Source organism: Chelonoidis abingdonii, chromosome 2 (genome assembly GCF_003597395.2).
Source record: "Chelonoidis abingdonii isolate Lonesome George chromosome 2, CheloAbing_2.0, whole genome shotgun sequence".
Lineage (NCBI taxonomy): Eukaryota > Metazoa > Chordata > Testudines > Testudinidae > Chelonoidis > Chelonoidis abingdonii.
The window spans coordinates 20,380,882-20,396,080 of NC_133770.1; the positions used below are offsets into that span (position 1 = coordinate 20,380,882).

Consider the following 15,199-nt stretch of genomic DNA (forward strand, 5'->3'; position numbering starts at 1 on the left):
AATTTACACAGCTACTTAGTGAAGCGGCCCCAGACAGACAAGATAAATACATCCTGAGGTGAGGAATCCAAGAAAACCTAGAGGACAAAGATAAAGAATAATAGAATCTCACCACATCTACCTCTAGCTCCAAAGAGACAGACGCAGTTCTGTGATGTGGGTGCCCACATATGTATTACAGATACATACCAATTTATTATACATGTATTACTCATCTTCCATTATTATAAACACATCTACATATAGAAACCAAACGATGGAGATGGAGGGCAGGAGAGAGATCACTTGATCATTGCCTGTTAGGTTCACTTCCTCTGGGGCACCTGGCATTGGCCACTGTGGAAGACAGATACTGGGCTAGATGGACCTTTGGTCTGACCCAGTACGGCAGTTCTTAAGTTCTTATGTTAAACCAATAAACCTCAATAGAGATATATTTAAGTGTAGGTGCGTACGTACCTATGTGTGTGCTGCACATCTATTTATTCTATTACTTTATATATATTTGTCCTTTATGCAGGCTTGGATACAATATATAAAAGGTGTGTATAATAGGTTACCAGGATGGGACCTATTCCATATTTCCCAGATTAGATTTGCGGGTAAGTATTTAGGCAAGCACAAACATCTTTCTTCCTTTCTCATGTTCTGTGGAATATATATTAATACGTTTATGAAATGCATATGTTGCACAGGACACACACACACACTCACTCACACTGTTTGAGATGCTGAAGTAAAATGCAAGTTTAGCGCTGAGTAGTAGCCGGCAACCAGGTCTTATAGCTCGGAGCCAGCTAACATTGCAACTATTATCTTGTTTTCTCGTTTTGCTTAATATAAAAGTCTATGAGCGAAACACCCTGGGAGATCACAACCTTTTCACTGAATCCCGACAACCTGGCTTTGAAGTTCCTGACTTTTTTTTTTGTCAAAGGCCTGTGTGCGGAACTGGCAGGTCCTGAATGACCCCTGCATTGTAATCAATCTGATATTGCAGAGATTCATTGGACCAGATCCGTGTAGTGATCTCAGCTCTCTGATCTGTGAGCTGGCAACAGCAGAGCTGTTCATTCACAAATCCTCTTCAGTGCTTGGGCTGCCACTAGGGTAGCCCTGGACCCAGAAGAAGCTGCAGCAGGAATCGCCTGTGACGCTTTGCCATGAATATTGCATTAGATGCCTCTATATAGTCAAATGCCAAGCCCTGTTCTGCAAAACTCCTGATACCTGGCATGCCCTGGGAGAGAATGCTAGGCTTACCTTCCAACTACCGGAGTTTGCAAACTGACCACTTCTAATGATGAACGTTTACAAACTACTTGACTGAGCAATTAGTCCCAGCCTCTTTCTAGGACTGGGCATATTTCAGGCTTCACAAATAGCAAGCATGCCTTCTGGGTTGGATCATGTTTAATATAAAAACAAGAGTTTACAAACCGATACAGGGGCGGGAGTTGTTTATTAAATGATCCCATCTTTAAACTTTAAAACAAACGGGATTTTTTTTGTAATTGTTACTCTAGCCATGGATCATTGAATGTCAATGTATTTTAAAACAAACGAACAAACAAAAACCACCATTACTTACCTAAAGATATCTTTTTAGATTTTCGTATTCGTATCTTGGCAATTCTCCAAAGAAAAAATAGTATTTTATTTTTCTCCAAATGTTTCTTTCATTGCGCACGTCAATTGCTTAAAAATCGCCAGCTTTCTCTTTTCCGTAATAACAGACATATTGCAAAGTTACAGTAATAATATGTAGCATTGCATCTAGATATTTTGAAAGTGAAAATATTTCGGAGATTTTAAAATTTATTTTACTTATTTAAAGTTTTGAGCCAGACATTCAATTTTAACTCTGTGTGTGTGTGTGTGTGTGTGTGTGTGTGTGTGTGTGTGTGTGTAAATGAACATTGTACGTGTCTAATTCACCTCAGTGACTAGAAGAGCTTTTAAAACTTCTTAAAATCTGGATTATATAAATGCCAGAGTTGGAGAAATCATATACAAATATGTTCTAGCATAAATAATGGCATTGTTCCTTTCTGTAAATCCACTGACTACTTTAATATAAAAAGTGGCATTTTTAGGAGGCCGAATTATTCATATGTGGATAGATGTTTGAAAGAGAATTCTGCTAGGCTGTATGGCTCCTAACTATTCAGCTAAAACAAACCAAAAAACCCTACATTTATTTCCACACTATGGAGTTTTGATGAGAAACCGTTTTATATACTGCAACAGCAAGAAAACAAAATATAAAGAAAAGGCGTCTCAGACACAAAGATGAATTCCTAATATTTACTGTCAGAGGGGTAGCCGTGTTAGTCTGGACCTGTGAAAGCAGCAAAGAGTCCTGTGGCACCTTATAGACTAACAGACGTATTGGAGCATGAGCTTTCGTGGGTGAATATTTACTGTAGACTTTAATTATCTGTCGTATCTTCTCTGTGAAGCCCCTCACACATATTATTACTGAAAACGTTGCAAAAGTTAAACCAGAGAGAAGATTGCATTTTTCTCGTTTTCAGTGTGTTGCTGACCAATAATTTAGCATCAAAGTATGCCCTAAATTATTATACAGGTAAACTTTGCTTGCTGCGAATCACTCAGGCAGTAAAGGTGTGAGGTGCCTGTTTAACACTGCAGATGCTCAGTTCCTCCAAGTACGTAAACAGAGTCTGGACATGAATACTCCGCCTGACCCAGGCTGGTGAGAAAGCTCTGCTAGAAAGTGACACTAACAAACTAAAGCATGTTCCCAGCTTTCACAGCAGGCTGATACCGTCACTAAACTGTTTGTTTTCCAGTAGAGTCTTGCCCATTCACTACTATGTCATTTAGTCATTTGGCAACCAGACTTAACCTCCCGCAGCAAAACTGTGATTTCAAATGTAAAACGTTATTATGGGATAGGATAAAAAGAAACTTGAATCAACACGTTCTAGATTAATCAAAGACTTAACAAAAAGTAAATGATCAAACATTATTTTTTAAAAAATCAAGATTTGGCAACAGTTGCCACTGTTTTGGAGAGCTTTTTTTATTTGTTTGCTGTTGTTGTTGCTTTTCCTGGGAGAATCTCTTGCCTAATCTGTTTTCCAGAAAAAGTTGCAGACAGAGCTTCTTATGACTAGTTACCATCAAGTGAGAATTTGGGTTGAATGAATCACCCAAACACTTTATTAAATATTTCTTCTAAAATTTGGTTTGCCTTTTTGGGGGGTGACAGAAAGTGGAGTTAGCTTGCAAAATCTACAGCCAAACCAGAAAAAAACAAACAAGCCATTCGCAGTGTAGCAATGTAAATCAATTGGATACAAATCCCAGTTCGAATTACCTCCCACCCAATCCTTAAACAGCTGTAAATAGCGTTCGGGAGACCATAAAAGTTGATTATCTAGCGGGAAGTTGGAGTTGAAATTACGCAGTTAATTAGAGCGTTGACTATTTCTGGCTCCAAGTAAATGTTGAGGTGTAAATCCAAAGGCGTTTCAGGGAATTAGTTACATGTGTGGGAAATCTAAGACCAGATCCCATTTCCCTTCCCTAGTCTCCGCTAATACTCCGAATGGTGTAGAGTTGCTGAACTTTACCGTCACAACAGAAGCTATTGTGTCTGTGCGGATTAACTCCTCTAAATCGCAGAAAGAAAATAAAACCATGACACTTTTATGCAAAAACTACCAGAAAAAATACGGACAGCGCAATGGAGGTTTGAGGATAAAAAAAAGCCTTTTGGGAAATAACTTTTTGGGGCATGTTTTTAAAACTGTTCGGTTATTTTCTCCCCCAGAACTCCAGGTAGTCAGTTATTTTGGTTATTTATCAAATTCTTGTTTAAAATAATTCCCTTCCAAGTCTCTCTGGAGGGGCCAATGTCTTGTGTCGGGGTGATCGTTCTAACGGATGGGGACAGCCCCAGACTTTCATTCTCCTGGGAAACTGCCTCGCTCCTTGAAAATGGAAAAGAAAAATAAATGTCACTTGGGCATTTGGGCCCGATTCTGAATCCCTGACTGCAGCAAAACGCCTGTTAGCTCCTGTTAATACCTGGGGGAAAGCTGCCTGCCTAAGCGTTTGGTCTCGACCATGGCTGGAGCCAGAGCTGGGTGAACTTATGGAGTACATCCCCCTCCCTGGTCATAAACTAGGTGCTAGGCCGTAGGTAGTGTATAAAGTGAACTCGGCAAGGCAGCCAGCTGGATTTCAGTCATGTTTTAGTGGGTAACCCCCAGAAGGCTTTCCTCGGGCAAAGCTTCCCAGTGCCTGGCCATTTCAAACGCCCCGTTCCCTGCGAGCTCAGCGGGATCGGGCCCTAGACGTCTCTTGGTTGTGCTGCTGTTTGGAAGGTGATCCGTCCTTCCAGAGTTTTACCAACATCAGCAAGTGCCTTTGAACAAGCGTGCTCACCACCTTGGTGCACGCAGACCTGCCTGGCATTAGGAACACTCCCGGATAGGTGCGTTAAATCACTATGGTTGCCTTCGCAATGGAGAGCTACAGCTATCCATCCACACCCTGTCACGGCCAATGACACAACCTTTATCTTCCGTGACATCTTTTTTTCTTTGTTGCTAACATCTCTTTAAAAATAACGTGGAAATGAACTGAGGTTTGGTTTTTCCAGCATACACTGTGTGTTGGTAACAAGCCACTGCTTTGTTGTTGAAATGATCGCATTTCTCTTACTCTTGTAGACTATGAGTAATCTCTATCGGATAAAAGGTACATGTCGTTCTGTAGAGATCAGCAAGATATGTGACACGAGTTTAAGCAAACGGTGCATAAGCTCAAGTTGATATTCAAATTGTGCAACTTATAGAGTAGGTGGATTTCTGCGGAATTTGTCCTTCACCAGCCTCTACAGCCAATGGAAATGACCATGATGTACCTAAGGCTACTTTCTAATTCTAAAGGAAAAAAAATAACCTTCAACACAATGTGGTCATTTAGCAGTACAATCCTCCCACTTTCCAGCCCACGGCCACTCATTAGCATGCCCACCTCACCGTCAGTGAATTGTTAGGCTGAGGGTGTATGTTCAGCATAAACAGGTGATCATATGTCCATGATCCCCAAGAAAAGTAAACCCCAGGCTTTCTAGACCATCCAGTTACCACAATTGACGGGGAAGTCTTCCTGATGTAAAGCCCGAACAGTTACAGGAAACGGATCATCTGCACTGATCGCCCGTCTCACCTTAATGGCAGGTTATATCCAGAGCCTGAAAAGCTGCCTGGTTTTTCCCTGGTCAGCTTTGTGAAGTGTGGGTTTCTGAAGTATATTTGCTATCTGCGTTATGTAATAAAAACCTAGCAGCAGGGCAAAAGGCAGCTTCAGAACTATGATCTGTGTTCGAGGCTTTCCTCCCATGGTACCTTACCAGAGTACAGCTTTGTGGTGTGTGTGGATCTTTTTTGGAGAACAGTTCAGATTTATTTTAACCGCTAGGGAAATTAAAGCCCCTGCTGACTTTTTCCTTCCCTGTCCATAAAAGCTGTACAATTGGAGCGCTACTGGGTGTGTTGGCATCAGCATAACGCTGGACACAGCGTAGTGCCCAGTTACCGTTCAAAAGCCTTCACGCAAGGACGAAAGGGGGTATGAAAGTCTGGCTCCTTTTTCCTCCCATCCTCGGAAACAGACTCCAATGGCTGTCTTGTTAATAGTGACCCCCCATAACACGTTTGGGAACCAATAACAAGCAACGCTGTTCGGTTTAGCTAGCTCTGCGGATTGTAGTGCCCGGTTAGGATCTTATCTGGTTGGGTTTAACCACTTCTGTGCTTGCCCGTTTCTCAAACTATATGAGAATTTACTTTTCAAAACAATTGCCTCTGGCAGTAGATTCAAAAACTTTCACCTCCTCTGCAGTCCCCGTTGTTCGGGAGGAGAGATGGGGCGCGGGGGGAGAGGACGAGAAGAAATGAATTCCAGAGGCATTACTGGGTTGGAAATCTCATAAAACTCTGTGAAATGTGGTGCATGTCAACTATTTTCAGGCAGTATCCTGGCCTTTTGTTGCAAGGATGGGGTGTGTTTGAATGTGGGGCAGGTTCTCTGGATTTTTCATGGGTACTGTGCATTTTGCCTCTTTGGTTCTTTGGGGACTGTCCCTGCTGAGTGCCGGGCACTACCAGAGCCGAGGTACGGGGGCAGAGTTGGCCTTGGATCTATCAGCGTAGCCTTTGCCATTGTTTCTGTTATGATTTAGCTTTCAGAATGATCAGGGCACCTCTACCAACGGTGTGATTGACAAGTCCAGAGAAGGATTGGCCTATCTAATTGCTTTCATGACTTCTAACTTTCACCATATTAGGCAATATGAGCAGCAAGAGACAAGGTTAGCAGAGTAACGATACAAATCGCCTTGCTCTTAGCCTCATTGCAGCATGACAGTCTAATATTTTCAATGGAATTGCAGAGCAAGCCACACCGTGCCTGGAATACAATCGATCTGGACTCCTTTGACCTTCTAATGTTTCCAAATTTTAATCTAGTAACTAACCTTTCTGGGTGTGATACGTAAAAAATGTAAAAACAAGGGTGTTATAAAAGTGTGACATTTTTATTTTATTTTATTTTTGCTACCGATTCTTATGCTTTAGAGGGAAATGCATTTTTAATAGTAGCCATTTAATTGATCCACGTTTTAACTAGACAGGTATATATAGGGGAAAGAAACACACAGTCCATCGCTGGATATGAAAATCTACTTTAGCAGTTACCAGATCTATTCGATACCTTGAAAAAGCACAAAACTACTTCAAAGTACACACCTCCTCCCCCCCGGGCCCTCTGCAGTAGTTAGTAAGTAAAAAGTATATTTACTTAGGTAAAATAAAAAGCATTTGCAGTACTACTGCATTCTGAAAATAAAATTGCTGCTGCAAATCTTTGAAATGCGATTGAACTTTTAGACAGAAATACTATTGGAAAAGAATGTAACTCAAATGTCCTTAGTCAGGTATTAGACCACCTCTTTCCCCCCCATTCTGTAAAGCAGAGTTGTTTCTTTACAGGGATTATTATTAGGGCTCGGTCAGTTTCAGTTATCGTTTTGTGCAGCTTTGTTTATCTCCTGCTTTGGAGTTTGTCTGAGGAATTTTCTTCACCTCCCTGCCTATTTGGAAATATTCGCTGTATAAATGTCTCTGCTAAAGATCTTTTTAACAAACAGAAAAGTTGAAGTGGCATCGCACGGTGACAGTAAGGCATGTTTGATACACTGGACAGGGAAGTTTATTTCAAGATGTTTTAAGTTCTAGTCAGTAACTTGGATCCGCCCGGGAGCGAAATATTTGACGTGCAACACCTTGAGGGCGTTTAATTATGGGGTAGTAGCAAGTCAGGGCTTCGAAGTAATTAGAAAATACTTCTTGGGAGACAGACTAATCGCTTTTCATGGGGCACTTCAAAAAAATTAACCCCTGGTGCTTGTTTGAGCAAAAACAACTTTAGGTCATCAAGACCTGATCTCATTGCTGGATCCTCTGGACGATGCAAAAGAGATTCGCTGCGTCCTTTCCCTCCAGACCCGCAAAGACACATTTGAATTACCCTCCATCCAAACCAGCAATAACAAAACCCTTCGCAATACTTTCAGTGTCAGAGTTTGGGTGGCACAAAAGCGATGTCCAAACGAAGGATCTTATGAGCGGGGACCTGCATAGGCGAAGGACCGACCGTCTCTGTGGTCCTGCTGACTGAACGGGGAATGAAAATCCAGGAGGTGGTTGCCCAGATTTGTGTCTAGATGCTCCAGGATGTCTCTCTATGAAGGTTTCCTACAAATAAGACTAGATTGTGCAGTTACACCCTCCTGGTTTCTAGCCCATCCTGGCATTCCCAGTTTGACTGCAGCTGTCGAGCAATAAAGATAGCCCATAATTACCAGTGCTAAGTCCATATCACATCATCATCACCTTCACCATGAGTGGGCACCATGCATGACTCTGCGTGGGCTTGCTTCGGGTCCTCCCCCGTGGGAAGGCTAATTAATTTGAGGTGCGTATTTTGGTTGCCTTTTAGCTCAGACAGTTGCCGCTTGCTCTCTCCTCGCACCTGAGAAAACGGTGCCTCAAAGAACAAGGCAACAGCAAAAGTTGGAACCTGGTGGGCAAAGCGAGGGCTCAGGAACCAGCCCAGGGGGAGGGAATCGGCTCTGCCGCCTCTGGCAACTTTCCTGGTCCCCCAGCTCTTCCTCCCCTTGTACCCGCGCGCTCTGCTCCCAGCCTCCCTGCACTTGTGTGGGCCTCCCAGCCCTCAGCCTTCCTGCCCATGCAGGCTTCTCGGCTCCCCGACTCCTCTCCGGAGCAGGGGAGGGGAGACATGCCGCGGGGGCGAGGCGAGGGGACCGTCTAGCTTTGCAACCCCGGGAAGGGCAGGCGCTGCCTCCTGATTGTTTGTGTTTTGGCCTCTCGCCTTCATTTCGTCTCTGGCGCTGGCTGGCTCTGGTGCCCGCCGATCACAACAGGTTTTTGGCATCGCTTCTCTCCGTTCCCTCCCCTCCCCCACGGTGTGTGTGTGTTATTAAAGCGGCACTAACTCTCCTGCGCTTCACTGACCTTTTGGTGACTTTCACAAATTTAAGACCAGCCGAGCAAAGATTCCGCGATCGCAACTGATTCATTTTTGTTGTCTGTGGGCGGGATTGTTTAGGGCGGTGGGCAGGAAAATTCGTAGCAACACAGAATGAGATTTTTGGTAACGCCAACAGGAAGGTGGGGGGTGGGGGTGGGGGTGGGTAGGGAGACCTACTTTGAAACTACACTTAAGACCCCTTCAAAATTACATAATCCCCCCTTTCCAACCCAGATAGACATAGATCCCAATTTTTGGTTTCACGGGATTTCTTTCTAAAGACAAAGGCAAGCGAATGGACATCGGGGCAGTTTTTCAATACGAAAAATTAGCATTTGATTATTTTGATGAAAAAAAAACTTCCGGGGGGGGGGACAGGGGCAGAATCGAGTCGCATTGCCTGTCCATGGGAAACCTCTCTGTTTAATATTGTTTCTGAAGCTGGAATAAATGATCAAACGCTTCTGTCCAGCTTTCAACAGAACGAGTCAATTATCATTCCCACTTCTGTTTATTTCCCTGACGCCGCAGCCAGCACCGCCACCTCCAACATTTGAAAAAGAAGCCACCTTGTCTCTCTGTTATATTTGCACTGGTCTTCTGCAGGGTGTATTTCAGAATCAGGGGAAACGGAGGAGGGGAGAGAGTAGGGAGACAGCGAAAGAGTTTTTCTAAAATTAACTGCATCTGATTTTTACCCCCTTGCAAATAAAGGGGCTGCAGAAAAAAATCCCTTTGTATCACACAGCAGCTCGTTTAATATTATTTATGCATTTGTGCAAGGAATTGTGGGATTTCACCCTTCTCCCTCCCCCCCCATGGTAAACAATATGGAAATTAAAAAAAATGTATACTGGAGGGTTTTCTAATGAATCAGACAAAGATATAAAGCGAAAGAGATCAGCAGGGCAAGTGGTGATGTATCTATCTGTTGTTTAGGGGTTAGCTAGTTCTGCATTCTCTCTCCTTTAAAAAACACACAGACACTCGAGTAGAGAGGACGCTATTGCTTTAAAAGAAGGGGGAGGGGGCAGATAGAGGAAAGGGGGGGTGCTGCTGTCATTTACTAGAGTGCTACTGTATCACGTGTGGAAATGCCTCCTCTGCCATTGGCCAAAGGCACGTGTCTAGGATACCGGGCTTGCAACGTCACTTGAGGGGCTCTATTAAAAATAAGAACAAAAATCCAGAGTGAAAGTATTGCAGGTTCAGTTTAAGTGGCTTCTAAATTTATACCCAAACTATAGAGAGACCGAGAGAGATTTTTCCTAACTCCTGCCACGTAACCTGGAATATTTTATTCAGAGAGGGGGAAAGAGAGAGAGCTGCCTTGCTTGTACCTATGTCTCTGTGTGTCTGAGCCTGCGTATGCTGTGCGGTGTGTAGAGAGAAATATACACCCTCTTCTAGAGTCTCTCTCTCCAAGCAGATGTGGCAGCATTGAAATTTTTATTATTCTTTTTATTTTTCCCCTTGAAGAATCTTCACAATTTTTTTTAGGATACTGTTGGCCTCTTTTTTTCTTTTAAAACCCAGGAGCTGGAGAAGAGAGAGAGAGAGAGAAAGAGTGAGCGGGGGTAGGGGGGCGGAAAGGGTTGTTAATGAAAGTCCTAATGATGAACACATTTTGGGGGAAAGAATGCGCTGGTTTGCAGAACTGAAAGGCTAACAAGCGGAAGAAAGAAAGGAAAAGAAAAGAAGGGGGGTTTAAAAACAACGTTTTGGGTATAAAGTCCGAGCACACCCGAGGCTCTGATTTCGCCAGCTCTGGATTGTGAATGTTATTTGAACTGAGCGGAGCCAGGGAACAAACAAACACACGTTTTATCAAACCCACTCGCTCGCGCACAAAAAGGGTTTGGGGTGGGGGCTTAAAAAGAGAAACATTTGGGGATTTGCGCTACAGCATGGAGGAGAATGACCACAGTCCTAGGGAAGAAGCACTGGAGCAGCAGGAGTCCAGCAGCAGCAGCGATGCGGAGCCCAATAGGAGCCGGGCGATGATCCTTCCCGTGGTTCTGCAGGCGCCTGGGAATCACCAGCACCCGCACCGGATCACGAACTTTTTCATAGACAACATCCTGAGGCCGGAGTTCGGGCGGAGGAAGGAAGGGGGGACCTGCAGCAGCGGAGGCAGCAGCGGCAGTAGCCCGGACCAGCTGCTCTTAGCCGGCAGGGAGAACCGACGGAGTCCCTCTGCGGCGCCGGGAGCTGGGGAGCAGCTCACCGGCGGAGGGGGAGGCTCCGCGGGCGAAGGAGAAGGAGGCTCCAAAGCCCTTGCCCTCAATGGAGGAGCCAAGAAAGGAGGCGACTCCGGGGTCCTGGAAGGAGCCTTGAAATCCCGAGGGCTAAGCGGCGGCGATCTGTCTGTGAGCTCGGACTCTGATAGCTCCCAAGCCAGCTCCAACACCAGTAACCAGCCCATGCTCTGGCCAGCCTGGGTTTACTGTACTAGATACTCGGACAGACCTTCTTCAGGTAAGACTTCTCTTCACTAGCTCTTGCCAGGAGCCCAGCCTCCCCTTTCCCTGGCCCCACTTCCCACTTCACAGGCTGGTTGCCACCAAGCCCCTCTCCCGCTCTCTGTATCAACCAACCATTGAATTAGTGAAGCCTAAGCTGATCTTTCCACATGGTTCTTCAGAAAATATTTGGTTGGTTGAAAAGCGACGGGAAAAAAATATAGTCACCCAAATTAAAAAAAAACGGAGAGAAACACGTTTTTTAAAACGTATTTAAATGTAATGAAGATATGGGGATGTTTTTACTATAGGCAGATGAAAATGAAAGCGGATAAACTGAAAAATAATTCCTCCTGTCTAGATCTTAAAACAGAGTGGGACGGTGCTAGTGTGGGGATTTGGGGTTTGGCATGGTATTAAAAAGAAAAGGTGGGAAAAAATCCATTAAAGCCCCTGCTTTGAACTCCACGGAGATCCTCCAAGGAATCTGTCCATCTTCTCCTTTCGAGTAAAATCCCGGGGTTTGTTTGGAAGGCGAGGAGTGGAATTCATATATGCAGCTGCCTATCCAATAGGCCTTGCATTGTGCATTTGCAAAATCCAAATATTTTTATTATTTTTAAATAGGCCCTTAACTCGCCGTTGTCTCCTTTCTTTATTTTGCTTTCTGTAATTTTCATACGTGGACTTTAGTTCAGATCTTCATGGGAACAGGAAAGATTTCAAGAGGATGAGAAAGTTATTCAGAGGATCTGGGAAGGCATGCCTGCTGGAGTGAGATTTCAGAAGAAACTCCTGAAATTCTCTCTCTGAAGCGGTTTAAAACCCAGAGAGCAAATTTCATTGTTTTAATGTAGGAAAAGCAGGAGTGGATCTAGGGTTTTTTTTTTATTTTTTTAACCTTCATTCAAAAGAATTAGAAACCTCTTTAAAATACAGTTGTCTAGGCTGTAAAACAGAATTTAAAAGAAAATCTATTCACAGAAAAAGTATTTTCCAACAGCGATTAGCCAGTCCCTTCCCCAACCTCCACCCCAAACTGTTGTACAGTTGAACATAGGAATGCAGGTTGGGTTTAAAAATAGTTTGTAATAAATGAGAAGGAACTCTTTAGCTCCAATATTCCAGTCTGAATTGAAATTTACTCCATTGTTCTCCACTCCTCTCCTTTGTTAATATTTAATTAACATATATCCTCACAATGGCACAGGCCAGAGAGAGAACCCTCGCTGGTGGTGCGTAGAATAATATTAAAAAGAATAAATTAAATAAAATAATTTTGAGCCATGCAAAACGCCAACCTACTCCCTGTTACGATGTAAATAAACGTTTGGATTTCTGTATTATCCGGATGTAATGTAAGAAAGAGGGTTTCTTAACAATTCTGTTTACGGGATAAAATATAGATATATGTTATTGCTTGTAGATGCACGTTTCACCTTTCAGTAGCGAAGCCGTTCCTGGATTTAAAATACTTAATTTAACGCGTTTGTATTTTTAAAAATTCCAAAGAAATTGTATCCTTTGCAAGACACTTTTTTTCTGAAGATGTGTTTTGGGTAAATATATAGAGAGAGAGCCTACCGGGCACACTTACGAAAAGAGAGCGAATTACACCATAGCCCTGGACACTTTAAGTTTCCTAGACAATGATACAGACAGAGAAAAGAGGTGAGATCGAGAATCCTTAGCAAAACTGGAGAGCTGGGTGGTTCTTTTTACAGTATTTGTTTCTTTTTATTTCGAGCACAATGCGAGGGTCGATTTGAAGCAAAGAGAAAGGGACAAAGATTGGGTTTTTTTGTTGTTGTTTTTAAAGCTGAAGATTATTTCTAACCAACGCCTTTGGAGCTGGGCTGGTTGGTTCTGGAAACGTGGCACTAAACTAGAAAAAACAAACCTGTCCCATAGGCCTAGAAGCAGAAATATGTAAATTCAAAAGAAAATCACAATACACCAGCAGCCTAGGCATTATTGATGTAAGAATCCCCGTTACAAACAGGGCTCTGTTTTCATTTCTCATACCTTGTGGGTAATAATTAGGGCTTTTAAATAGATGTATGTAAAATAGAATGGGAGACTGCGGAGGGGGAATTGTAATTGGGAAGATGGTTGACGCTTTCCAGGCATTGTGGTCATTATGTGGCCTATTTACACTGTATATTATATCTACTAAAAGCTGGGAACTAACCAAGCCCGGTGTATTCCCATTTTCTCTTGTGCAGGATAGATCCACTTCCTGGCTGGCTTTGTCAATCATATTTCAGCCTGTGGCAGAACCTCTCTTCCGCCCTTTGATTGACTTGTCACCAACCAGAAGCCTTTTTTCTTATTGCTTTAAACCCGCGGGTTTAGGCGCTGTTTTACAGTTTGCTAACTACGGTGATGCTCACGTGTGCCTGTGCTTTTAGGGGTCTGGCTTTTACAGACACCATATGGATGTCAAAAATTAGGATCATGTGTAAAATTTCAACTGGCCTGGTCCCCTCTTGGAGAGGATTGTCAGGAAGCTCGCGTGGGCCGAGCAGAGAGCCCCCAGGGCCTTCCTGCAAAGTGTAACACAAAATCGGAGGGAAGGGGGAAAGAGAGCCAGAGATCGCTGAAAGCTGGGATTGATTCTCCCCTTACCAAAATATCCACTCACATACCCAATTCTCCACAGATTAGAGGCCATCGACAGTAGCATCCCCCCAAGGAAGGACTTCCAGAAATGGAGCTGGCAAATACACACCAGCATTACCCTGCGGCTTCCCACAACCCGCCCCAGCCCCACAGCCTCCACCCCAGGGATGCGAACTGCGTCCTTCTTTGTGGGGCGTTGCAGCGGCTGCCCCAGGCAGGGGAGAGTTTAAGTCCCAAAGACGGTGGTTAAAGAGGAAACAATGAACTTGGGTGGATGTGACTCCCATGTCTCATGCAATAGCGCAGCTGTGGAAAGCGGCTTTTGTAGAGGTGTGTGGGCCTGTGTCTGCCTCCCTCCTGCCCCCGCTCCCTTCTTTTCCCTTTTGCAAGAGGCTCTGGGGTCCCAGGCAGCAGCTCCCCTTTGGTCACCAGACTGCAGGCCCCGAATGCCTCTTTCTCTCCACGCACACGGCAGACTCATGTCTGCCCCACTGCCCCCCACACCAGGCATTCACTGAAAGGGGGGAGGGGAGATCGCGCTCTCCTCGCAAGGGTTGTTCTAGTGACTTCAGTTTGAAACTCTCTCGCCAAAGCAGCTCGAAAAGAGACGAGCAAGGCCTTCGTGTCATTCAGTATCCGGAGCTCCTGGCTGGGCCCAGGGTACCAAGTGGCACCCATACTAATGACCTCAAGTCCTCGAATTTCTTTGAGATCATTTCTCTCGCCCCTCCCCGCCCAGTAATCATAAGATGTTGCCATTTCAAACCAACCAACCAACCTCTCACGCCCGGACCCCCTTTCCAGCCCCCCGGCCCCATCACTTCTCTTGTGTGTGTTTCTGATGAGTTTTCTTTCGCCCTGGACCTTAGGCCCCCGCTCTCGTAAACCAAAGAAGAAGAATCCCAACAAAGAAGACAAGCGTCCCAGGACAGCCTTCACCGCGGAGCAGCTGCAGAGACTGAAAGCGGAGTTTCAGACGAACAGATACTTGACGGAGCAGAGGAGGCAGAGCCTGGCTCAGGAACTCAGCCTCAACGAGTCTCAGATCAAAATCTGGTTTCAGAACAAACGAGCCAAAATCAAGAAAGCCACTGGCAACAAGAACACCCTGGCGGTGCATCTCATGGCACAAGGACTGTACAACCACTCCACCACATCAAAAGACGGCAAGTCAGACAGCGAATAGAAGGGGGGCCTGGGGAAGACCGGGGAAGGGGGCAGTTTTCAGTCAAAGTTTATACAATGCAATAATTTAATTAAAAAAATAAAATAAGGGCCAGTGTATAAAGATTATACCAGCATTAATAGTGAAAATATTGTGTATTAGATATAATTCTGCAATATTCTATGTGTATATAATTTACAGGTAAGGTGTAAAAATCCAAAATATCTGATTATAAAATATTTTTGATTTTGTTTTGTTTTATTTTTGTTCTATGGAGATTTTAGATGGTATCTTTATCAATTTTTTTAATGCTTAAGTTACATTTTTATAGACTTAAGCGCTGTTTTAATGGACATTG

The 15,199-nt window shown here is 44.1% G+C and overlaps 1 protein-coding gene across 1 annotated transcript; it reads left to right on the forward strand.

Annotated features, from left to right (window-relative positions):
• Positions 1-10,222: 10,222 nt before the first annotated feature.
• On the forward strand, positions 10,223-14,982 carry EN2 (engrailed homeobox 2). Its single transcript, XM_032775630.2, has 2 exons — positions 10,223-11,070; positions 14,546-14,982. Exons 1-2 carry the CDS (start codon positions 10,371-10,373, stop codon positions 14,860-14,862), a joined length of 1,017 nt encoding a protein of 338 aa, XP_032631521.1. The 5' UTR covers positions 10,223-10,370; the 3' UTR covers positions 14,863-14,982.
• The last annotated feature ends 217 nt before the right edge of the window (positions 14,983-15,199 follow it).

What these genes read in the sequence shown, in the direction of transcription:
- EN2 (XM_032775630.2), top strand. Translation starts at nt 10,371, where the DNA reads ATGTTATTTGAACTGAGCGGAGCCAGGGAACAAACAAACACACGTTTT. An exon ending in CTCGGACAGACCTTCTTCAG is followed by an intron (nt 11,071 to 14,545) that starts GTAAGACTTCTC and finishes CCTGGACCTTAG; the next exon opens with GCCCCCGCTCTCGTAAACCA.